Genomic DNA, 25,504 nt, shown 5'->3' with positions numbered 1-25,504 from the left:
CGCGTTACACCAAGTATATTTGGGACCTACTAGGCTCCTATTGCACTAATTCACCAACACACTCTATCGTGGAGGCCTCCTCTTTATAGAATTATGACACAAAATGTTATGTACGTGAGACGCAAAATCTTAAGAAAAAATCACTTACCTAAATCACGAAAGGATTCATGAAAGACGTTTACTTCCATGATTCAAACAACATTAATTTTAAAACAGCAGTGCAATTAGAGTTAATTTTGGGCCTTTATTGATAGATTAAGAGATATTCAGCTTTTCTGAGATGTTTCATTGTTTGCCTTGAACGTTAAATTCGTGCGTTCTCATTTTATGGGATGATTATATTGTATGCTGAGTAAGTTATAGATCTATTAGTTCTAAAAGATAAACGTTTATGCTTGAATATCCTGAACCTTAGGATCCGAGACGTTGAATTGATTATACTTGACTGAGTAGCCAGGACATACCAAAGAATATACTCTGTTAGAGTACAAATGGTTAGGGAGAGTATTCTACTAAGTACATTTAACAATCTAATAATTTGTCTCCCCTTAAATATTCATTTCGTTTTTTAAATTTATTTTTGTAAGAACTATTTGGGTTTATCACTCAACCAAGTGTTTCCCAGCTAACACATAATCACAGAAAGAATCACTAAATATAATTATGAATAGATGAAAACTTAGCTGTGATTCGACCAGGCTGAAAGTAGTGATGAGTTGTAGTCGCTGGGATTCCAGTCCAGCTGTTGGCCTTGTTTCATAGCTAAGACAGACGTTCTCTTGCGATATCCGTTGTTTCTGACTTCTAAGTTACTCTTAACTTAGCAAATTCAAGTACAGAAAACCGGTAGAGTGGCGAGAGTACGTCTTAATAGGACTGTTTATCTGTTGGCTTCTGGGTGGCGACTACTACCGAGGAGAGGGGCCAAGCACTGAGATTGGTTCTCAACTCGCCAAGTCAGATACAAAAGCTATATGCATTTCGCACACTTCTACCTCCCATTCTATTTAATTTATTGACAAATAATTACTTTGTACTTAATTATCCTTAGATATAACATTACAGATTATATACAAGTCACAAAACAAACTAATTAGGCATTTGATATTGTGCGTGATACCAGTGGAAATTTTCACAACTTTTGTCATTAAAGTTTTGTTTGTTTGATATAACTATTCCATTTTCTTTAACTTATTTGGTTATAACTATTTTTCATTTATCTTTTATCTTATTGTACATTAAAAAGACTCACTAAATTTGCTATTCATGTGTTTAAATTGGTTCAAAAGATATTATTCACACACACACACATATACACACACACAGATACACAAATATGTGTGTGTGTGTGTGTGTGTGTGTGTGTGTGTGTGTAAGTGTGCATGCGCGCCTGCGTGCGTGCGTGTCCGTGCCTGTATGTGTGTGTGTGTGTGTGTGTGTGTGTGTGTGTGTGTGTGTGTGTGTGTGTGTGTGTGTATACATATATATATATATATATATATATATATATATATATATATATATATATATATATATATATATATATATATATATATATATATATATATATATAATCTCACCAGCCAGAGGACGACAGCGACGCTGAGAAGGGAGGCCGCCACACAGGTCCATGGAAGCCATGACAGCGGACGATAGAGGCCTTGCCATTTTATCTCCATGGTAGGCTTTGCCATAACGAAAGCAGTGCCATCAAATAGGTAATTGTATGTGAAGTCAAATCTCTGGAGCCGAACGATGATCATCATGTAAACTATGGGCACCAGGAAGCATTCTCGCTCCGTCACCTTATCTTCCACCTAGAAGGAAAGATGCGCGAGGTGCTAGTGTTCTAAGTAAGCAAAAAATACGTTGGTGTCTAATGATTCCTTAAAAGAGTTTCCCTAGTTCAATACTATATGTTTATTAATAATGCCATTTCCGTCTGTACCACCATCATTTCCTTATTACTATTATAGGAAAAAAAAAAAACTTATAGAAAAAAAAATGCGATGCCTCAGATGGCTCCCGTAACTGTTGCTCACATCATACATTATAAGAATTCAAATGTGTTCTTTGATATTACAGATTGTGACAGTAACAATGCATGTATAAGGCAGAGAAAGACCACCTCTTTTCTTCAGATCTCTCTCTCTCTCTCTCTCTCTCTCTCTCTCTCTCTCTCTCTCTCTCTCTCTCTCTCTCTCTCTCTCTCTCTCTCTCTCTCTCTCTCTCTCTCTCTCTCTCTCTCTCTCTTTTTCTTTTTTTTTTTTATTTATACAAATCTACATATGTGTTTACAGAGTTGCTGTACATATATTTTACATATTTCATACAACAATTTAGGCTAAAGAAGTCATTGTTAATGCCTTCTATCTGAAAGCCTCTCTCTGTTTGTCTGTTGCAGCCACACATTCACTGCAGTCTTGAACTGCTGCCTGGTCCAGCCCTCAACACTTGGCTGCACGGTAACAAACTCGTTCCACCAGCCAATGTATGTGTTCAGAAACTGTCTTTGATGGTGCCACGTTCTACACCTGGGCTGGTGCAGCTCCCCAGGGGCACGTGTGAGAGCTCTGGTGGTGACTTCGGCATGTCGGGCAGGCTGCCGGAGAGCCTGTAGGTGCGGCACCCGTTGCTGTTGCACCTTGAACATGACGGTGAGGCCCGCCACGTCTCGTCGGTGCTGGAGGGTGTGCAGTGCAGGCTGAAGGCCGAGCTCACTGTTCCTGATGAGCCTCGCCGCTCGGTCCTGCACCTTGTCCAGGAGAGCTAGGTGCTTGTTTGCCGCGCCGCCCCAGGCCAGGCACGCGTACTCCAAGGAGGAGCGGACCTGCGCCTTGTAGAGTAACTCCAGTCCCTTGGCGTCAAGGAGGTAGGAGATTCTCCTCAGGGATGCCAGCTTCCCTGAGGCCTCTCTGGCGAGTCGCTCCACGTGGGTTCTGAAGGTCAACTTACGGTCGTAAGTGACCCCCAGCACCTCCACCTCATCCCGCGGCGTCAGTGTCTCCCCGTTGAAGGTGAGGCGCGGGGCTCTACTTGTCCTGTTGATAGTGAGCTGCTGGGTTTTGTGAGCGGCAAACTTTACTTGCCACTTCCTTCCCCAAGCTGCAACACGGCTCAGGGTGGCGTTGATGTCGTGGTTGGCTGCAGTTTCCTCCTCCAGTCCGTAGCTGTGGGAAAGTGTTATGTCATCTGCAAACGCCTTCGCGGTAGGAACGAGGTGCATCAGATCATTGACATACACATTCCACAGCAAAGGGCCGAGGCAGCTCCCTTGAGGAACACCTGCCCTTATGGGCTGTGGATTTGATTCCCGCCCATTGATGATTACTTTGAGATGTCTATCTCCCAAGTAATTCTCAAAGAGCTGGAGGAGAGCCCCGTCCACGCCTATAGCACGGAGCTTTGTGGTGAGGGCTGCGTGCCACACTTTGTCGAACGCCCCCTCGATGTCAAGAGCCACGACAGCCGTAGTCTTCCCTTGGTCCAGGGCCCCACTCCACTCCGTCGAGAGGAGCAGGTGCAGGTCTGCCGCCGACCTCCCCTGCCTGAACCCAAACTGTCTGTTGCTCAGCAGGTGGTGCCTCTCGAGGTGCCGCGTGACTCTCGAGGCCACAACAGTTTCCAGCACTTTGCTCAGCACAGGCAACAGGGACACGGGTCTGTAGTTTTTTGCCTCTGTCTTTGCATTTTTCTTGTGCAGAGGCACCACACTACTCCCCTTCCACATTTCAGGCCATGTGGCGTTGCTGAGGCAGTGGTTAAAGAGTGAAGCGAGTGGGCGCGCCAGCTCCGCAGCACACTGTCGGAGTACGCGGGGACTAATGTCCTGTGGCGCCACCGCTTTTTTCTCGTCCAAGTTTGCGAGTATCACTTTCACTTCCTCTTCATTTGTGTTCACTGTCTCTAGTGTTTCTTTTACGATTTGAGGGAGTAGCGGAGATGGTCTTTCAGGGTCGGGGATGCACATTTTTTCGGCGAAGTGCTTGCCCAGGAGGTCCGCTTTGTCACGAGCAGTGTGGGCAATGCTGCCGTCTGCCCGGTGGAGTGCAGGGATGGAAGTGCCCCGCGACTCACCCTGCTGGTCCTTGACAAGGCTCCACCACTGTTTACAACCTCTTAGCTTACTCTTGAGGTTAGCTTTCCACTGCTCCACTGCCCATGTTTGCGTGGTATTCATGTGTATTGTTGCCTCTCGGTGCCTTAACCTGTTCCTGGCAGTGGGGTGTCTCTTAAGAGCACGCCAGGCTCGGTGCATGGCATCAGAGGCAGAGCGGCACGCAGGGCCAAACCAGGGCTGGTCTGATGCCTTGGTTTTGTGGTCCGAGTGCGGCACCCAGCGGGCCTGCAGGGCGTGGAGCAGCTGGGTGAGCCGCCTCACCTGCTGGTTAGCGTCGCCATACATCACGTCTCCCCAGTCTGTGGTCTTCAGGGCGGCACGGAGGGCATCCCAGTCGGCGGCCTCCCACCTCCAGAGGGTGCGGGTAAAGCTCTCCTCTCGTGGTGTCCTGAATTGTATCCTGGTGAGGACAGCCACGTGGTCTGAGGTGCCCACAAAGTCGAGTGGATAACACTGTACTCTGTGGGGAGGGAGGTCCGTCACTACTGGGTCCAGGGATGACCCAGACCTGTGCGTGGGGAAGGAGACAAAATTATGCATGTCGTGCACAACCAGTAGGGAGTTAAAAGCGTCTCTCACCGTGTGCTGGTTCAGGTCGCCAATCACTACTACACTGTCACACTGACTGGCCGTCATGAAAGTGTCTAAGTTTTCTGACAGGTAGTCTAGCAACACTGTTCCCTGCGATGGAGGCCGATAGCAGCCCATACACAACAGACCTTTCCCGTTACTGTCCGTTATTTTTAATGCCAGGAGCTCAAGTTCCCCGGGCACGGGTGTGGGAGGCTCTACCACCTGACCACTGACCGTCTCTTTGTAGCAGAAGGCCACGCCCCCGCCTTGTGTAGAGCGGTCTTTCCTTACCCAGGCCGAATACCCTTTAACTCAGGCGTAATTATCTGGCACCTTGGAATCGAGAAAGGTCTCACACACGAACACTAAATCTACATTATTCTTAATGATAACACTGTGAGTGAGCTCACGTATGGAAGCCTCTCACGTTGGCTGACACTATCTTAAGTTCACTATTGGGCGGCTTGTGACATCGCTGGATAGTATTGGGGAGCTGCTCCATACTGGAAGCCATAGGGGTGAGGGGCAAGGGGCCAGGGGAATCGGGAAGGTGGCGGCACTATAGGGGTTACCGGTCGGGGCTCGGCCAGCCTCTGGCGTGAAGCAGGCTGCTGAAGCTGCCAAGCAACGTTTCTCAGCGCGAGTAACGTTTCCTGGCCACTCTGCTTCACTGCCTGCACCAGCTCCTGTTGCCTCTCGTCGGCAGCCCTCGCACGGCAGTCCAAGGCTGAGTGGAAGCGCCCTCGGCAGTATTCACACACCTTCCTAGGGCGCTGCTTTGGCGTGTGACGTGGACTGCTGCTCTGAGGACGCCTGGACTGGTAATGTTGCTCCAATCCCTGCCGAGGTAGTGGTGCTGCCTCTCTCTCTCTCCGAGAGGGCGTTCTGTCTTGTTGCTGGCCTTTTCTTTCTTTTGAGTGGTCGTTGGTGCCCTCCTGCCTGTTTGTCCTCCGTCGAGCTGTTGCCGCTCGTCCGTGTCTCTCGACGAATACCACCTGTTGGTGGCGTCGGCTGCCCGGGCTGAGAGAAGGATGTGGGAGGAGCGACTGACAGCGCTTGACCTCTTCCCTCCGATGATACGAGCGCGGGGTGATGTGAGGATGGGAGAGGAGTGAAGGACAGCGCCTCACCTCGTTCCTCAGCTGATTCGAGCGAGAAGTGATGTGAAGAAGGGGATAGGGGCCGTTTGGGGGGTGATCCTCCTTGTCCTTGCCCCTCCGCTGCTTCAGGCGCCGGGTCAGGTGATGAAGAGCGAGGGGTGTTGGTCGGTGGGGGGACAGAGACGTATTTTCCGGGGTGTCCGCGGAGACGGTGGATGCAACCTCACTCAGAATTTTGTGAGGTCTGGCTGAACAAGCCACTGACCTCTGCTGCAGGTCCTCGCTGGCGTGAGTGGCCAAGATGGTGTCCACTATGGATATGGTCTCCACTACCACACACCTTTTCTCGGCAAGCCCTGCAGTTATGGCTCTGTAGTTTGTCAGCTGACCTTTTGTCGTGACCAGCTCACTGCGAACCTTTCTTAGCTGTTGTATCAGCTCCTCCTTTGTCAGGTTGTCCAGGCCGTCCTCCTGCTGCTCCTCAACCAGATCCGCTGATGGTGTAGGGGGAAGAGAGGAGGAGGGAAGGGACGCTGTAGGTTCTGGTGAGTTTTCCACAAAAAATGTGACAGGATCAGTTATCCCCGCCAGGGCGCGGAGCTGACCTGTGTCGCCACACCTGTACTCTGTCGCGTCGCCCAGACAGCGGACGTGGCAGAGGTTGGGGCAGGCTTCTGTGGTGCACTGCTGATCGGTCGTCGGTGACGCCTTACGGCCACAGACTGTACACCAGTAACTTGGTCTATACCCACAGAGACCTTTCGGTCTTTCTATGCGGCACTCATAGCACTCCAACACCATTCTGTGGGTGTAGCGGGGTGGGCGTAGCGGGGCGGGCGCGTCGGGGAGAGGGGTGCGTGGGGCAGCTTCGTCAGCGCGATAATCCCTTAATGACTGTGGGTGCAGCTTGGTGGAATTCCCAAGAGATTTCAGCCCCCGGAGCCTAAGCAGGGTGAGGTCAGGTCGACTAGCTCCTTACCGTGAACACGCTAGTTGGCGTCTACCTTGCTGCACTTCTCACTGTCACTGTAATGTCGCTGCACTGCACTGCACTGTTAACACTGCACTCACTCACTGTACATTTCACGATGTTGGTGCCTCCGGCAATACAGAACACCAAGGCCTTGTAGAACACAGTAAACTCGACGTCCACGTGCTGGCGATGTTGTGTTTCAGTGTGTCGCTGTTTCCACTTAAGTAACTTTTCCTCCACCAGTAAGTTTACAGGTTTTTCATATGGAAAAACACCCGTGTGTCGTGAATAGAATGAAGTTCGATATGATATATGGTTCTCACACTGCCGGAGCGACCTCGGACACGTCCTCTCCCGACGACCTCTCAGTGACCTCTCTCTCTCTCTCTCTCTCTCTCTCTCTCTCTCTCTCTCTCTCTCTCTCTCTCTCTCTCTCTTTTTTTTTTTTTTTTTTTTTAAACAAATATTTACAGAAAGGCTTAAAATTCCACGTTGAGTATGGAATTATTTAAGAAGCCTATGATAGTATTATTAACAGGAATAACACTATACATATTTAACATAAAGATGATAATGCTAATACAATAATACAATAAAATAATAAAAAATTTAAAGCACCAGTGGGGACAGGTGCGTGCTACGCCAGCTGTGGGCTGCCAGCTTCACCTGGTGCGTGGACATGTCCTGCACTTGGGGCGTGGCCGCCGTGAACATGTTCCACAGCCGCGAAGTCCTGGCTGTGTAGGTACGCTGGTGTTGGCTAGAGCGAGATCGAGGCACCTTCACTAGCTCGTCGCTACTGGCCGCAGCTCTGGTGCACCTCTGCACTGTGTGTGGCAGCAACCTCAGGGAGTCAAGGTGAGGGGCCCTCTGCACCTGAGTTTTGTGGCACACCACTAGCGCCGACACGTCCCGGCGATGCTCCAGTGACGTTACTGGTGGTTGGTGCTGTTGGTCCTCATGGGTGGCCACCAGACGCAGAGCTCGCCGCTGCACAGCATCCAGTCTCTGCATGTGGGTGGGGGCACTCGACATCCAGGACAGGGCACCGTACTCCATACATGGGCGTATCTGTGCCCTGTATAGCGTGAGGATGCCCCGTGGGTCGAGGATGTTCGCCATCCTGCGCAGGGCAGAGACTCGGAGAGAGGTCTGGCGGGCGACGACACCGATGTGGTGATCGAAGCGTAGGCCGCGGTCCACAGACACGCCCAGGATCTTGATATAATCCTGAAGTGGCAGGCTCTTGCCTCCAAAACGCAGCTGTCCTGAGACTGCGTGTGAGGCACCTGGGGACCGCGAGATGACCATCGCCTGCGTCTTCTCAGGAGCGAAGTTTACCTGCCACATCTTTCCCCACTGCTCCACCAGTCCGAGCTGCCTGTTCAGCTCAGTGACGGCACGCTGACTGTCGAGGCGGCAGTAGGAGCGGGAGAGTGTGCAGTCGTCGGCGTATGCTGCCACAGATGACAGCTGCCGGAGGAGGTCGTCGATGTATATGTTCCATAGGACTGGGCCCAAGACAGAGCCTTGTGGAACTGAGGCCCGGACAGGTGAAGGCCTTGATGACTGCCCGTTGACTACTACCTGAAGGGTCCTACCCTGGAGGTAATCTTCGAGCAGCATTAGCAGGTCACCTTGGACACCCTTGGCGCGAAGCTTTTCAATGAGCCCCGCGTGCCAGACCCTGTCAAAAGCCCCAGCAATGTCCAGGGCCACCACAAGGGTGTCCAGGCCTTCTTCCAGGGCGTCTTGCCAGTCCTTGGAGATGATGAGGAGGAGGTCTGCGGTGGATCTGCCAGGCCTGAAGCCAAACTGCCTGTCTGAGAGGAGGTGGTTCTCGCTCAGGTGTTGGTAGATGGCAGCAGCCACTATTTTCTCCAGCAACTTGCCCATCACTGAGAGCAGGGAGATGGGTCTGTAGTTGTTGGGCTCAGACCTTGAGTTTTTTTTATGGACCGGTACCACACGCGCTTCCTTCCATACTGAGGGCCACTTCTTCTCCCTCTCTCTCTCTCTCTCTCTCTCTCTCTCTCTCTTTTTTATTTAAACATAGGTACATGATCACCCGAAGGCGCACTGCCGTGTGCAACCTATTTTAGGGGTGGGACACAACACACAAATATAGATATAAAGATATATATATATATATATATATATATATATATATATATATATATATATATATATATATATATATATATATATATATATATATATATATATACATTCTTTATGGACTTAAGTTAATATTGTTAGCAGGGGGGTTGGGAACGAACCCCTCCATTGGTGTGCTGCTAACTTCACGTTCTGGGTATCCATCCCCCTGATATGAGGGACGGAGGACGCGAAGACGTTCCACAGTCTGGAGACGCCCCCAAAAGGTGCGCTGGTGTTGGCTGGAGCGGGAACGCGGCACTTCCACTGAGTCACCACTGGATAACACCGTTCTCGTGTCCCGCGTGGTGACTCTGGTGGGCAGCCGTAGTCCCGTCAGATGTGGCACACCCTGCACCTGTGCCTTGTGGAACACCACAAGGGCCGCCACGTCCCTGCGGTGTTCTAGCGTGTCGACGGGAGCCTCAGGATGGGCTGGGGCACCTGCTGCTTCCACCAGTCGCAGCGCCCGTCGCTGGATGCCGTCGAGCTTGCTGATGTGTGTGGCAGCACAGGACATCCAGGAGAGGGCGGCATACTCTAAATAAGGCCGTATCTGGGCCTTGTAGAGCAAGAGCCTCCCTCTCCTGTCGAGCAAGTTGGCCACCCTCCTCAAGGAGGAGACTCGGTGTGAGGCCTCTCTCTCTCTCTCTCTCTCTCTCTCTCTCTCTCTCTCTCTCTCTCTCTCTCTCTCTCTCTCTCTCTCTCTCTCTCTCTGCGTTACATGAACTTTACACCACAAGCTAAATTTACGTGTTAAAAATAATACATTTCCAAGACTTAAATGTAAGTTTAACATTTAAGGTGCGAGGTGGAACTTATTCTGGCCAGTTTTCTTTTAAATAAGATATACAGTTTTCACTTTTCTATTGCAAGATGTCGAAAACCGATTTATTTATTTATTTATCTATTTATTTTTACTTCCTAACAGCAGTGTTTTATGGAAAAAATAAATAAAGGAAAAATTATATATATATATATATATATATATATATATATATATATATATATATATATATATATATATATATATATATATATATATATATATATATATATATATATGTGTGTGTGTGTGTGTGTGTGTGTGTGTGTGTGTGTGTGTGTGTGTGTGTGTGTGTGTGTGTGTGTGTGTGTGTGTGCGTGCATAAAGGCAACTGAAATCTAAATATGAAACTTTTTTTTCTAAATTAAGGTATTTAGATTTCAATTACCTTTATACCAGACTAAAACGTAGAAATGATTCCAAATTAAGATATAATACAATCAATATAAATTAGAAACCTTGTGCATCCCGATGAACAGTGCAGTCAACAAAAGCAAAACCATTATCAACCTCTCAGACAGAACAATTAGTACCTCAGAAACTGATGTACTTTCACTGGGACTCTCATACTCCATCACTAAATATAATATTAATTTTGTGAGCCATTTTTATGCTTTTGAACATTTAGTCAATACACTTAAATACTTCCCTTACAAGCCCAAAGAATGGGGAAGCTCAATCATAGCCCACTCATCTTTCCATGACTTAAAGACAATTAAACATTCCTTCCTGAAACTACCACAAGCTCTGCATGACTCTCATTAAATTAAAATCAGATGACTCAGTTATTATAACTAGACCTGATAAAGGTTGTGGCACAGTTGTTATAAATAAAAAAGATTATATCAGTAAAGTTGAAAATGTCTTGAGTGGTGTAATCATATTTAAATTAATTATAAATAAAACCTTTTCTATATATATATATATATATATATATATATATATATATATATATATATATATATATATATATATATATATATATATATATATATATATATATATATATATATATATATATATATATATATATATATATATATATATATATATATATATATATATATATATATATATATATATATATATATATATATATATATATATATATATATATATATGGCTGTTACAGGAAGCGGCATTATTGATACTACTTGACCAAAAAAATAATAATAATGTTCATCATGTCTGTCAATGAGCTTCCTTCCTAAATTCATGAACGAAAACCGCGAGTATATATGATATATGTCCATAAAAAACATACTTCAGTTACGGTGGAAAATTGTCTCGTAAGCATTTACCTTCAGCACCTTTTAGGTTCCTGAGGTTATACGGAATGAAAATTATTTCATTTAAAAGATTTAAATGATCGCGCAAGTGATCATTTAAATCTTTTAAATGAAATAATTTTACACACTGAGATTTCTTTATTTTTTTTTATTGTTAATTTTATATTTGATGTAACATATTAATAAGGAACATTCTCCTTCCAATCCTACCTTGTAATCAAACAAAACCTTACCTCCGTCCATGACTCGGTGGCCATAATACGAAAGGAAAAATTCAGGGCGGTGCTGACAGCCTTCAGCATTTGGAAATCAGGTCCGAGGTACCGTGTCACAGGTACACCCGATGCATCAACCTTGCGTGTCTCCCCCCAGTAGGGCATGTATGGACGTGCTGCAACGTTCACTTCTGCTCCATTCATGCTTCAGATGAAAATGATGCCATGTTACCAAGTACGAAGACTGAGAAAGGCACAAGCTACAAAAAAGATCAGCTAAAAGTGAAGTCAGAATATAAAGGAATCGAAGCAATATTTATCAAGAAGCAACTGTAGAAAACTATTATTTTTACTTTTAAAGGATTTCAAATTAAAGTCAAGGGAAATTTTTATCCGTTGGATGTAACTTCTCTACAATTGCATTCATAAATTACAACCTAAGCTGACCCAGAACTATGCGCATATATATATATATATATATATATATATATATATATATATATATATATATATATATATATATATATATATATATATATATATATATATATATATATATATATATATATATATATATATATATACTCGTATATATATATACTCGTATATATATATATATATATATATATATATATATATATATATATATATATATATATATATATATATATATATATATATATATATATATACATATATATATATATATATATATATATATATATATATATATATATATATATATATATATATATATATATATATATATATATATATATATATATATATATATATATATATATATATATATATATATATAATAGCAACCGTTTACCACAGCGCCATTAGAACGGTCAGAAATGAAATTTGAGATGAAGTTAAAGAGAGAAGGATAGAAGCCGTAAGAGGGTAGTTTGGAAATCAAAACCTCTATGAAAAGCCTTTGAGATGTCTAAGGCAAAAGCAAAAGTTTCACCGAAATCTCTAAAAGAGGATGACCAAGACTCAGTAGAGCCTTGACGGAACCTATACTTGGGATCAGATTCAAGGTTGTGAAGTGATAGATGTTTAATGATCTTCCTGTTGAGGATAGATTAACAAACTTTAGATAAACAGTAAATTAAAGCAATTGGACGGTAGTTTGAGGGATTAGAACGGTCACCTTTTTTTTAGAAACAGGCTGAATGTAGGCAAACTTCCAGCAAGAAGGAAAGGTAAATGTTGACAGACAGAGTTGAAAGAGCTTGACTAGGCAAAGTGCAAGCATGGAGGCGCAGTTTCGCTTAACAATAGGAGCTACCCTATCAGATCCATAAGCCTTCCGAGGGTTTAGGCCAGCTAGGGCATAAAAAACATTATCGCCAAAAAAAAAAGTTATAGGTAGTATGGAGTAGTCAGAGGGTGGAGGAAAGGGAAGAACAAGCCCTGAATCGTCCAAGGTAGAGTTTTTAGCAAAAGTTTGAGCGAAGTGTTTAGTTTTAGAGACAAATGTGATAGCAGTGGTGCCATCTGGTTGAAATAAAGGAGGGAAAGAAAAAGAGGCAGAGTTATTGGGGATGTTTTTGCTAGGTGCCAGAACTCATGAGGAGAGTTAGATCTTGAAAGATTTTGACACTTTCTATTAATGATAGAGTTTTTGGTTAGTTGGAGAACAGACTTCGCATGGTTCTGGGCAAAAAATATAAAGTGCATGAGATTCTGGTGATGGAAGGTTCAAGTATCTTTTGTAGTCCACCTCTCTATCATGTGTAGCACGAAAACAGGCAGTGTTAAACCAAGGTTTGGAATGTTTAGGTCGAAAAAAAGATTGAGGAATGTACACCTCCATGCCAGACACTATCACCTCTATTATGCGCTCGACATTTTCCAAGGAAAATCAGTAAAATACCTCCTCAGGCCCCCCCAACTAGAGGAAGCAAAACCCCAGAAGCACCTCCGCTTAGGGAATCCCGAGGAAACATTGGTGCAATAGGATAAGATACAGATAAGAGATTGTGATCGGAGGAGCCCAACGGAGAAGAGAGGGTAACATCATAAGCAGAAGGATTAGAGGTTAGGAAAATATCAGGAATGCTGGGCGTATCTCCAAAACGGTCAGGAATATGAGAAAATTGTTGCACCAATTCCTCTAGGTCGTGGAGGATAGCAAAGTTAAAGGCTATACCAGGATGGTCAGTGAAGGGAGAGCCAAAGCTGGTGGTAAATATTGGAGTCTCCAAGAATGGAGATCTCCGCAAAAGGGAAGAGTGTCAGAATGTGCTTCATTTTGGAAGTTAAGCAGTCAAAGAATTACTTACAGTCAGTGGAGTTAGGTGAGAGGCATACAGCTCAGAAAAAAAAAAAAATTGAGAATGTTTTTTCAGTCGTAGCCTGATGATGGAAAACTCAGAAGATTCAAGAGCGTTGGCACATAAAGGCAACATCCAGCTTTGGATTGAAAATGAGGATAGAGAAAGTAGGATGGAACAGAAAAAGGGATACTGTCAGTTGCCTCACACATCTGTTTCAGTGAGGAAAAGAAGATGACAGCTTTAGAAGAGGAGAGATGGTGTTGTACAGATTGAAAATTTTAAGATCTAAGATCTTAGATCTAAGATCGAATGTTGCAGTTAATGAAGAAAAAAATTGAGGGGTTTCAAGACACCAGAAGAGCAGTCCAACCTGGGGGTATTTGTGGTCCCCTCCCTAGGTGAGTGAAGGGTATATGTGTAATAAGGTCGTTGTAGTTTTGTGTGTTGTGTGTGTTTTATGTTGTGATTTGTGGTGTGAGACAGAAAGGAAAACTTTCAGTGAGGTCACAACTGGGTTTAATGATAAGTTCACAGTGCTTTAGACCTCACTGGTAGTATTTATATATATATATATATATATATATATATATATATATATATATATATATATATATATATATATATATATATATATATATATATATATATATATATATATATATATATATATATATATATATATATATATATATATATATTTATATATAAAATTTTTTTTTTTCTTTACGAAATTGACAAAATCCTTACTTGGAGTACTTGTCAGGTAGTAATGGCAATTGGCGGTGAAGCTGCAAACCTGACATGTTGGTCCAGGATGCAACATGCACTACTTCGGCACCTGCAGGGCTGTACGGCAGATGGACATACACACCACACCTGTTCATACATGCATGAGTACTATAAACACCTGAATATTCAGGGATAATTGCGTGTATATATATATATATATATATATATATATATATATATATATATATATATATATATATATATATATATATATATATATATATATATATATATATATATATATATATATATATATATATATATATATATAAAAGAGCAACGAAACTGTAAGAAAAAAGGTGTTGGTCGTCAAAGTTTAAAGGATAAGTATCCTGAAACCTCCCTCTTTAAAAAGTTCAAGTCGTAGGAATAATGAAATACAAAAGTAAACAGGTAGTTCCAAAGTTTACATGATAAGGGCATGGATAACTGGGAATACTAGTTAACTTTTGCATTAGAGAGGTGGGCAGAATAGGGGTGAGGCAAGTAAGAGTCTTGTGCAGTGAGGCCGCGGTAGGAGGTAAGGCATGCAGTTAGCAAGATCAGAAGAACAATAATTAGCGGTAGAAGACAGCAAGAGATGCAAAATTCCAGCGACGAAAAAGATGCTGAAGGCAGTCAGTTAGAGGAGAAGAGTTGATGAGACGAAAAGCTTTGCACTCCAAAAGAGCAGTATGAGTGGAATCCCCTTTTATGTGAAATATAGTTTATACATGGACGGATAAGGCCCATGTACAGAGTTAAAAGCTGAGGGTGAGGAAAAAAAAAAAAACTGCCTGAGACAGCTCAGATTGCTTAACTTTGCAAAAGCTGTTTTAGCTAGTGATGAGATGTGAAGTTTCCAGTTTACATTATAAGGAAAGGACAGACCGAGGATATTCAATGTAGAAGTTGAGTGTTATTGAAGAAAAAGGGATAGTTATCTGGAATGGAATATTCAATGCAGGCAGCTGAGTGTTATTGAAGAAAAAGAGGATCGTTATCTAGAATGTAGTGTCGAGTTGATAGATGGAGGAATTGTGTTTATGAGGCATTGAACAACATTGTTTGTTCTCCCCCCAGTGGTTTCCATGAGTGAACTGTTTACATCCCGAAGGGTTCGACGTCTACGAAAAGACGTGAAAAAGTGTAGGGTGCTATCATCAGCGTAGGAGTGGATAGGACAAGTAATTGATCATTGATCAATAACAGGAAGAGTGGGTGAAAAGACAGCACCTGGAGGATCACCACTGTTAATAGACTTAGGTAGGAGTGACTGTAGACAGTGACTGTCTATCACAGCAGCAATAGAACGGTCAGAAAGGAAACTTGAGATGAATTTACATAGAAAAAAAAAATACAAGCCGTAGGAGGGTAATCTGGAAATCAAAGCTTTATACCAGACTATATCAAAAGCTTTTCAGATTCGTAAGATAGCAACAAAAGTTTCACCAAAATCCCCCAAAAATACGATCACCAAGACTCAGTAACGAAACCCAGGATAACACCAGTAGAGCGACTTCGACAGGACTCATACTGGTGATCAGATATAAGAATGTGAGGTGATAGATAGATGTTTAAGAATCTTTTTTTTTTTTTTTATGTAGGAAGGATACTGGCCAAGGGCAACAAAAATCTAATAAAAAAAATGCCCACTGAAACGCCAGTCCAATAAAAGGGTCAAAGCAGTGGTCAAAAATTGGTGGATAAGTGTCTTGAAACCTCCCTCTTGAAGGAATTCAAGTCGTAGGAAGGTGGAAATACAGAAGCAGGCAGGGAGTTCCAGAATTTACCAGAGAAAGGGATGAATGACTGAGAATACTGGTTAACTCTTGTGTTAGAGAGGTGGACAGAATAGGGGTGAGAGAAAAAAGAAAGTCTTGTGCAGCGAGGCCGCGGAAGGAGGGGAGGCATGCAGTTAGCAAGATCAGAAGAGCAGTTAGCATGAAAATAGCGGTAGAAGACAGCTAGATATGCAACATTGCGGCAGTGAGAGAGAGGCTGAAGACAGTCAGTTAGAGGAGAGGAGTTGATGAGACGAAAAGCTTTTGATTCCACCCTGTTCTGTTGAGGATAGATTTCATAACTTTAGAGAGACAGGGAATTAAAACAATAGGGCGATAGTTTGATGGATAAGAACGATAACTCGTTTAGGAGAAGGAGGTAGTAGGCAGCTGCCGAAACGACAATTGCTCCCGGTTAGGTGTAAAGCACTAGATCAGTGGGTGCTGTGAGCTTATCATTAAACCTAGGTGTGACCTCACTGATTGTTTCCCTTTGTGCCTCACAACACAAGGGGGCAGTCACAGCCTGCCCTCGAAAGACAACTCTCTTCCTTCCCACAAAACTACAATCACCTAATTACACACACACCCTTCACTCAAAAATTCAAAATTATCACCATCCTCGGATTCCCCATCTGGGGAAGAGGGGGCCACAAAAGTCCCCAGGTCGGACTGCTCTTCTGATATCGACCCTAAGTGTCTTGACATTCCCCACAACTTTTTCTTCATTAACGTCTGTAAAATTCGGGTTCTTAGATTTAATTTTCAGTTTGTAAAACACCACCTCTTCTCTTCTAAACCTCATCTTCTCTTCCTCATTGAACAAGAGGTGTCTGAGGCAACTGATAGTAGTCCCTGTTTTGTTCCCTCCTACTTTCCCTATCCTCATTTTCAATTCAAAGCTGGATGTTGCGTTTATGTGCGCAACGACTTAACCTGATCTCATGCCCTCGCTCTTGAATCTTCTGAGTTTTTTCACCATCTGGCTACGACTACAGAGTCACTCTCAAACTAGATTTATCTGTGCTGTATACCTCTCACCTAACTCCTCTGACTATAAGAAAGTCTTTGACTACTTAACTTCCAAAGTCGAGCACATTCTGATTCTCATCCCTTTTGCGGAGATGTCCATTCTTGGAGACTTCAGTGTTCACCACCAGCTTTAGCTTTCCTCTCCCTTCACTTTGCCATCCTCCACGACCTAGAGAAACTGGTGCAACACTCTAGTCGTATTCCTGACCGTCTTTGAGATACACCCAACATTCCTGACCTCTAATCCTTTTGCTTATACTGTCACCTTCTCTTCTCCGTTGGGCTCTTCCGATCACATATATATATCTTATCCTATCGCTCCAGTCCCTCCTCAGGATGCCCCTAGGCAGAGGTGCCTTTGGGGATTTTGCCTCTGCTAGTTGGGAGGACCTAAGGAGGTATTTTGCTGATTTTCCTTGGAATGACTACTGTTTCCTTGTCAGAGGTCCGTCTCTGTGTGCCAACCGCATAACAGAGGTGATAATGTCTGGCATGGAGGCATACATTCCTTACTCTTTTTTCTTGACCTAAACCTTCCAAATCTTAGTTTAATAAAGCCTTTTCTCGTAATATGCATTATACAGAGGTGTCCTACAATAGGTACTTGAGCCTTCCATCATCAGAATCTCATGCACTTTATTTTTCTGCCGGGAACCATGACAAGTCTGTCCAACTAGCCAAAAACTCCTTAATTAATAGAAAATAACAAAATCTTTCAAGATCTAACTATACTCGTGACTTACGGCATCTAGCCAAAATATCTCCAGCAACTTTGCTTCTTCTTCTTTCCCTCTTTTATTTCAACCAGATGGCAGTACTGCTATCAAATCTATCTCTAAAGCTGAACTTTTCGGTCAAACCTTTGCTAAAATATCTACCTTGTTCTTCCCTCTCCCCCACTCTCTGACTACTTCATGCTATCTTCGCAGTCATGTTTCCCATGCCCTCGCTGACATTAACCATTGGAAGGCTTATGGACCTGATGGGATACCTTCTATTGTTCTCCGAAACTGTGCCTCCGTGTTTGCACCTTGCCTAATGAAACTCTTTCAGCTCTATCTGTCAACATCTACCTTCCCTTCTTGCTGGAAGTTTATCTACATTCAGCCTGTTCCTAAAAAGAGTGACCGTTCTAATCTCTTAAACTACCGTCCTATTGGTTTAATTTCCTGCCTCTCGTAAGTTTTTTTTAATCTATCCTCAACAGGAAGATTCTTAAACATCTATCATTTCACGACCTTCTGTCAAGGCCGCTCTACTGTTGAACTTCTGGCTTTCCTTACTGAGTCTTGGCCATCCTCTTTTAGATATTTTGGTGAAAATTTAGCTGTTGCCTTGGACATATCAAAAGCTTTTGATAGAGTTTGGCACAAATCTTTGATTTCTAAACTACCCTCCTACGGCTTCTATCCTTTTCTCTTTAACTTCATCTCAAATTTCCTTTCAACCCGTTCTTTTGCTGCTGTGGTAGACGGTCACTGTTCTTCTCCTAAATTTATTAGCAGTGGTGTTCCTCAGGGTTCTGACCTGTCACCCACTCTCTTCTTATTATTCATCAATGACCTTCTAAACCAAACTTCTTGTCCTATCCACTCCTACACTGATGATACCATCGTGCACTTTTTCACGTCTTTTCATAGACGTCCAACTCTTCAAGAGGTAAATATTTCACGCAGGGATGCCACAGAACGCCTGATTTCAGATTTTTCTAAAATTTGTGATTGGGAAAGAGCAAAATTGGTATTATTCAATGCCTCAAAAACTCATTTCCTCCGTCTATCAACTCGACACATCCTTCCAGGGAACTATCCCCTCTTGTTAAATGACACTCAACTGTCCCCCTCTTCTACACAGAACATCCTCTGTCTGTCCTTTACTTATAATCTAAACTGGAAATTTGACATCTTATCTCTAGCTAAATGAAATTAGGTGCTCTGAGACGACCCCGCCAGTTTTTCTCACCCCACTCCCAGCTGCTAACTCTGTAAAAGGACCTTATCTGTCCATGTATGGAGTATGCTTCACATGCCTGGGGGGTTCCACTCATACTACGCTTTAGACAGGGTGGAATCAAAAGCTTTTCGTCTCATCAACTCCTCTCCTCTAACTGACTTTCTTCAGCCTCTCTCTCATCGCCGCAATGTTGCATCTCTAGGTACTACCGCTATTTTCATGCTAACTGCAGGCCTCCCCTCCTCCAGCAGCACAAAACTTTCTTCTTTTTCTCACCCCTATTATGTCCATCTCTCTAATGCAAGAGTTAACCAGTATTCTCAATAATTCATCCCTTTCTTTGGTAAACTCTAGAACTCTTTATCTGTTTCTGTATTCCCACCTTCCTTTGACTTGAATTCCTTTAAGAGGGAAGTTTCAAGACACTTATCCTTAAATATTTGACTACTGCTTTTGATTTTCTGAGACTGGCATCTCAGTTTTTTTTTATTGATTTTTTTGTTGCTCTTGGTCAGTGTCCTTCCTACATAAAAAAAAAAAAAAAAAGAGAGAATAGGCTGAATTTAGGCAAGCTTCTAGCAAGAAGAAAAAGTATATGTTGATAGACAAAGTTGGGAAAGTTTGACTATGCAAGGCAAGGACGGAGGCACAGTTTTGGAGAAAAATAGGAGGGACCTCATCAGGTCCATAAGCATTCCGATGGTTAAGGACAGGGAGACATGGAAAACATCACTGCGAAGAATCTTAATGGAGAGCATGAAGTAATAGTTAATCGGAGGATGGAGGGCGTAGGGAGGAACATGCCCTGAATCATACAATGTATATTATTTTAGCAAATGTTTGAGCGAAGAATTCAGCTTTAAAAAATAGATGAGATGGCAGTGGTGCTATCAGATTGAAATAAAGGAGTGCTAAGAGTGTTAAGCACTCATATTTTAATTGTGTTTTCTTTATTATGTACTCATTTGTGTTTTCTTTATTATGTACTCAACCATTAAATTTTTAAATTGTGGCCCGGGTTTCTGTGAACCTAAGCAGGAGGTTTAAATTAATCAGTGGGTTCTTGTGGTGAGTGCTTGGTGAGCCTAATTAAGGTAGGTTAACTGTGCCCTAGTTCTGCACTCATTACATGGATATAGAGTATTCTCAATTACTTGAACTATGATATTCTGAAGTATGTACACACACATAATAAAGTTTGGAACCCACCTCCAGCCACATTTTACCGTCATGCCCTTTCAGTTCTGACGCCAAAAAGGATTCGTGTTATCAGCATGCATATGGTTCCATAGACAGTAGGGAGATGGGAGGAGGGAGAGACTGACAGGTGAAAATGATATGGCGTTAATTGAGTATGTGTTTATGTTGGTTGGTGGATGGATGGGTGTGTGTATTATTATGTTCAACAAAGCTGAAGTGTGTGCATCATCTCACCAGAACGAGGCCGTGGGTGTAGGGTCGTGTTGTACGTTGATGAAGGCGGCGGTCATTGTAGCGAAGGTCTGACTTGAGGACATCAAGTTAAGGAGGCTTGGCCAAGCTAGACTAGTCACTACTAGCAACAAGACGTTCCTCACTAACAGGCGGCTCCTCAACGACCATTCGCCGAATTTTTCGAGGAAGGTAAAATCGAGGCTCACGACCACTACACAAGAACACCATGACTGCTGTCTCACCTGTCCAGAGCAATTAATGAGCGTTGTTCATACATAAGAATAAGAATGCACATACTACTGACATTTCCATTGTCATCATAAACAAAAATAGTAATCCTACTAATATATATATATATATATATATATATATATATATATATATATATATATATATATATATATATATATATATATATATATATATATATATATATATATATATATATATATATATATATATATATATGTGTGTGTGTGTGTGTGTGTGTGTGTGTGTGTGTGTGTGTGTGTGTGTGTGTATTTATTCTCAATGTTGTCTCAAGTACTCACTTGGCTGACATGGGCGGAATAGGTTAAGTATTCATTTTGGGCACAACAGGGAGAGTGTTGATTTAATAAAGGGAAGAGTGCCAATGTTATATATATATATATATATATATATATATATATATATATATATATATATATATATATATATATATATATATATATATATATATATATATATATATATATATATATATATATATATATATATATATATATATATATATATATATATATATATTACTTATTTTGTCATTCATATGATTATCTAAATGTAACATGATCTACAACAAAAACACTGATTGCTGGTTTCGCCGTCTAGTGAGGTGGAGGTCGAGTAATAACGTGCTACAGATTGCCTGTCTAAATTATTATTACTCTTTTTTTTTTTTATGTGGGAGGGACAACGGTCAAGGGCAACATATATCCAATAAAAAAATAAATAAATAAAAAGCCCACTGGGATGCCGGTCCCCGAATAGGGTCCAAAGAGGTAGTAAAAAATTTGAGGATAAGTTTCTTGAAACTTCCTTCTTGAAGGAATTCAAGTCATAGGAAGGTGGAAATACAGAAGCAGGCAGGGAGTTCCAGAGTTTACCAGAGAAAGGGATGAATGATTGAGAATGGTCGACAGGAGAGCGAAGTATGGATGCAAGATATGAATTTAGAGTTTCAAGGAGTTCAGATACTTGGGCTCTCATATATCAGCGGACGGCAGCCTGGATGGAGAGATCATTCACCGTATCCAATCAGGTTGGAAGAATTGGAAAAGAACAACTGGAGTGCTCTATGACCGAAAATTAGTGCCAGAATAAAGGGGAAAGTGTTCAAATCGGTGGTTTGACCCGCATTGTTATACGGTGCGGAGACGTGGCCAATAAAGAAAGCACAGGAGAATAAGTTGGAGGTTGCTGAGATGAGAATATTAAGGTGGATGCTTGGGATGACAAAGAGGGATAAAGTGAGAAACAATTTTATAAGAGGAACAGCCAAAGTAACGGAGGTGACAAAGAAAGTACAAAAAAGGAGAATGCGATAGTTCGGTCATATCAAAAGGCAAGAAGAAGGGTATGTCGGCAGAAGGATATTGGATATGGAAGTGGAGGGAAAAAGACGACGTGGCAGACCAAAGAAAAGGTGGAAGGATCGCATTGGAGAGGACCTCAGAGAGGCCTGAGGGAGAGAGGATTCAGTGGAGAGGAGGTTGGGGACAGAGCCTTGTGGATAAGACTAGTGAGGAACAGCGACCCCATATGAACATGGGAGCAGTAGCAGAAGAATATATATATATATATATATATATATATATATATATATATATATATATATATATATATATATATATATATATATATATATATATATATATATATATATATATATATATATATATATATATATATATAAAAAGAGAGAGAGAGAGAGAGAGAGAGAGAGAGAGAGAGAGAGAGAGAGAGAGAGAACATAAGAACATAAGAACATAAGAAATAAGGGAAGCTGCAAGAAGCGACCAGGCTTACACGTGGCAGTCCCTGTATGAAACACACCTACCTATTTCCATCTGTTATCCCCATCCATAAACTTGTCTAATCTTCTCTTAAAGCTCTCTAGTGTCCTACCACTAACTACATGATTACTGAGTCCGTTCCACTCATCTACCACTCTATTTGAGAACCAATTTTTTCCTATCTCCTCCCTAAACCTAAATTTTTTAAGCTTGAACCCGTTATTTTTTGTTCTACCCTGTTTGCTGATCCTAAGAATTTTGCTTACATCTCCCTTGTTATAACCCTTATACCATTTAAAGACTTCTATCAGGTCCCCTCTTAACCTACATCTCTCTAGAGAATGTAAATTTAACAGCTTCAACCTCGCCTCGTAAGAAATACTCCTCATCCCCTGTATCCTTTTAGTCATTCTCCTCTGTACTGTAGAGAGATAGAGACATCAGTCCACAGCTGTGCTGCATTTCAAGAGGGATTAAATACCTGCCGTGCCCTGTCCCGACCTGACTCACCTTCACCCTCACCTCGCCCCCACCGTGGCAGCAGGGTGCTCGTCACGTGTTTCCCGTGTATCGCCGCGCCCCTACTCCCCCGGGACATCAGCCCACATCGGTGCTGCATTCCATGAGGGATTAAATACCTGCCGTGCCCTGTCCCGACCTGACTCTCCCTGACTCACCAAAACCCTACTGACCACTCCTCTCTCCCTCCCTCATGTCTTCCTCCGCGCACCAACTCATCGCACGGCGTAATCTGTCAGGTTATACCCCGTATAGGTGGTGTGCTGTTTGTCGGAAGGCAACATCGAAAGCTGCCCACGTCAGCTGTGAGGACGACAGTTGGCCTAATCTGTGCCATACCGGCTGCCTGGGCGACAACCCAGTCTACCGGTGTGCCGAGACGGGGCTGCTGAGGGAGCAAGCTAACATACAGGACCCCGTGACATTCGTTGACCGGGAGGCTGATCCATCCTCCCAGCCACTCCCTCCGCCACTGCCACTGCCTCGTGCACACAAGGAGCCAGTGCTCTGCCAGAGACCATAGACAGACACTGGGAGGAGGTCTGTCAGGGCTCTGAGTGCTGGAGGGATTGGTGGAATTCAGGTAGGCCGAAACAACTGCGGCACGCCCCTGAGCTCGCCATCCCGCCCACCCAGCCAGGCAATGGAACACCACCGGAGGCTACTCCCAGCAGTACATCGTTAGCCGAACACCCACCCCTGCCCTCCTCTACACCTGTCTCCCTTCCTACAAGTTCCGGCTTAAACACCTCCACCTCGCAGACACACAGTACTGCAACCTCCACACAGAACCAAACCCACACCAATATCTTGCCAGCAGTACTACCGACTCCCCCAGCAGAACCAGAACCAGCCCAGCCCCAGCAGTCCCGGCTTCCTCCACGAGCACCGCTGGCAACACCACCACCAGGAAAAAAAAAAAAAAGTATAAAAAAAAGAACCGGAGCAGCGAGGTCAGAGGAGCCTCTACCACCCAGGGAGCCGGCCCCCCAAGGAGACAGACCCCAGCCAAACCCACGCAGATTTCCCGGTACTGCAATCGGAAGGGCCACAGTACTGAAGACTGCCACACCAGGACTGCTGAGTTGAGGCAGGAGCGACTGCTACGGCAGGTCCTCGCGGAGGGAGGATACTTGGCCGCTGCCTCTCCATCAGTAACACCACACTTGCAGCCCTTTCCGCAGTCTCGCCCGTTTTCAGCTCAGCCTGTTAACTGGGGCCACACCCAAGGCTGGCAATGGATCCCGCCCAGCCTTCGGTACCCCCAACTGAACCCTGTCACACCACTTCAGGCCGGACCACAACTCCCTCCAACATGGTAAGGCCCGACCGCCACCGCCACCAATTCAAGGTTATCTCTGCCAATGTACGTGGTCTTCGAACGAACATCGGAGACCTAACCCACAACTGTGTACTACGATACGGTGCAGATGCAGTTGTGGTGACGGAGACCTGGCTGAACGGAGAGGTGGAGCCATCCTTCGGCAAAATAGGTGGCTACACTCACTGGGCGAGGAGAGACCGACAGGATAGAGCTGGAGGCAGAGTGCCTGTCTGCTTCAGGGAAGGAGTGCAGGCACAACAACTCGGCGTGGACGTGCCGCCTCAGCTGGAGGTGATGTTTTTCCGGGTTGTGCTGGCCAACCACTCTGCCCTCTTGCTGTGCGCCACGTACCGCCTCCCCCGGCAGGGGCCTGACTCGCTCCTGTACCTCAAGGAGGCCCCAGATGTCCTCCTTGTGACTCACCGCTGCCAACACATCTTGCTTGTGGGTGACCTCAACCACCACCTGGAGCGCGACGCCTACGAGAACCTCCTGACGGTGCAGGGCCTGAAGGACCATGTGACCTTCCCCACTCATGAGCGGGGCGGGATCCTGGACCCCGTCATATCCGACCTGGAGGAGGACACACTCAGCTGCCACCAGCTGGGTCTCGTGGGCAGCTCTTACCACCATGCTGTCCTGACCCAGGTGGACATGGGTGTGGCTCGTGACGAAGCCACCACTCGCACAGTCTGGTTATGGGATAGGGCAGACTGAGGCTCCCTTCGCTGAGACCTGCGCAGGACTGACTGGCCTTCCATCCTGCAGGGTGGAGCGGAGGTACAGGCCTTCACTTCCCGCCTCTTGGCGCTCCAGGAGCAACACGTGCCCCACCGTGAGTTCGTCGCCAGCCCAACGGACCAGCCTTGGTTTGGCTACCGCTGCCGCGTTGCCGCCGAGGCGAAGTATTCTGCGTGGCTCCGCTACAAGCAGAGTGCTACTCGGCGCAACAAAGACCTACATCGTGCGGCCTGCAAGAGGATGGTGACGACCTGCCGGTGGGCCGTAGGGAGGTGGGAGGAGGACCTGCGGCGCCAGCTAGGAGGCCCTGGAGTGAGCAACAAGACTTGGTGGTCCCTTGTTAAGGGCAGA

General features: G+C 44.1%; 1 protein-coding gene across 1 annotated transcript in view; it reads left to right on the top strand.

Annotated features, from left to right (window-relative positions):
- Positions 1–24,403: 24,403 nt before the first annotated feature.
- The window catches only part of LOC135113371 (uncharacterized), a 3,837-nt gene continuing 2,736 nt past the window's right edge, over positions 24,404–25,504 (top strand). The window contains exons 1-2 of the mRNA XM_064028626.1: positions 24,404–25,102; positions 25,181–25,504. The exon at positions 25,181–25,504 is cut by the window's right edge and continues 369 nt beyond it. Of these exons, the coding sequence (XP_063884696.1) occupies positions 24,404–25,102; positions 25,181–25,504 (1,023 nt within the window). The remainder of the gene's footprint in view (positions 25,103–25,180) is intronic.

Source organism: Scylla paramamosain, chromosome 25 (assembly GCF_035594125.1).
Source record: "Scylla paramamosain isolate STU-SP2022 chromosome 25, ASM3559412v1, whole genome shotgun sequence".
Lineage (NCBI taxonomy): Eukaryota > Metazoa > Arthropoda > Malacostraca > Decapoda > Portunidae > Scylla > Scylla paramamosain.
The sequence above is the reverse complement of the archived record's forward strand: the minus strand, read 5'-3'. Positions and strand labels throughout refer to the sequence as shown.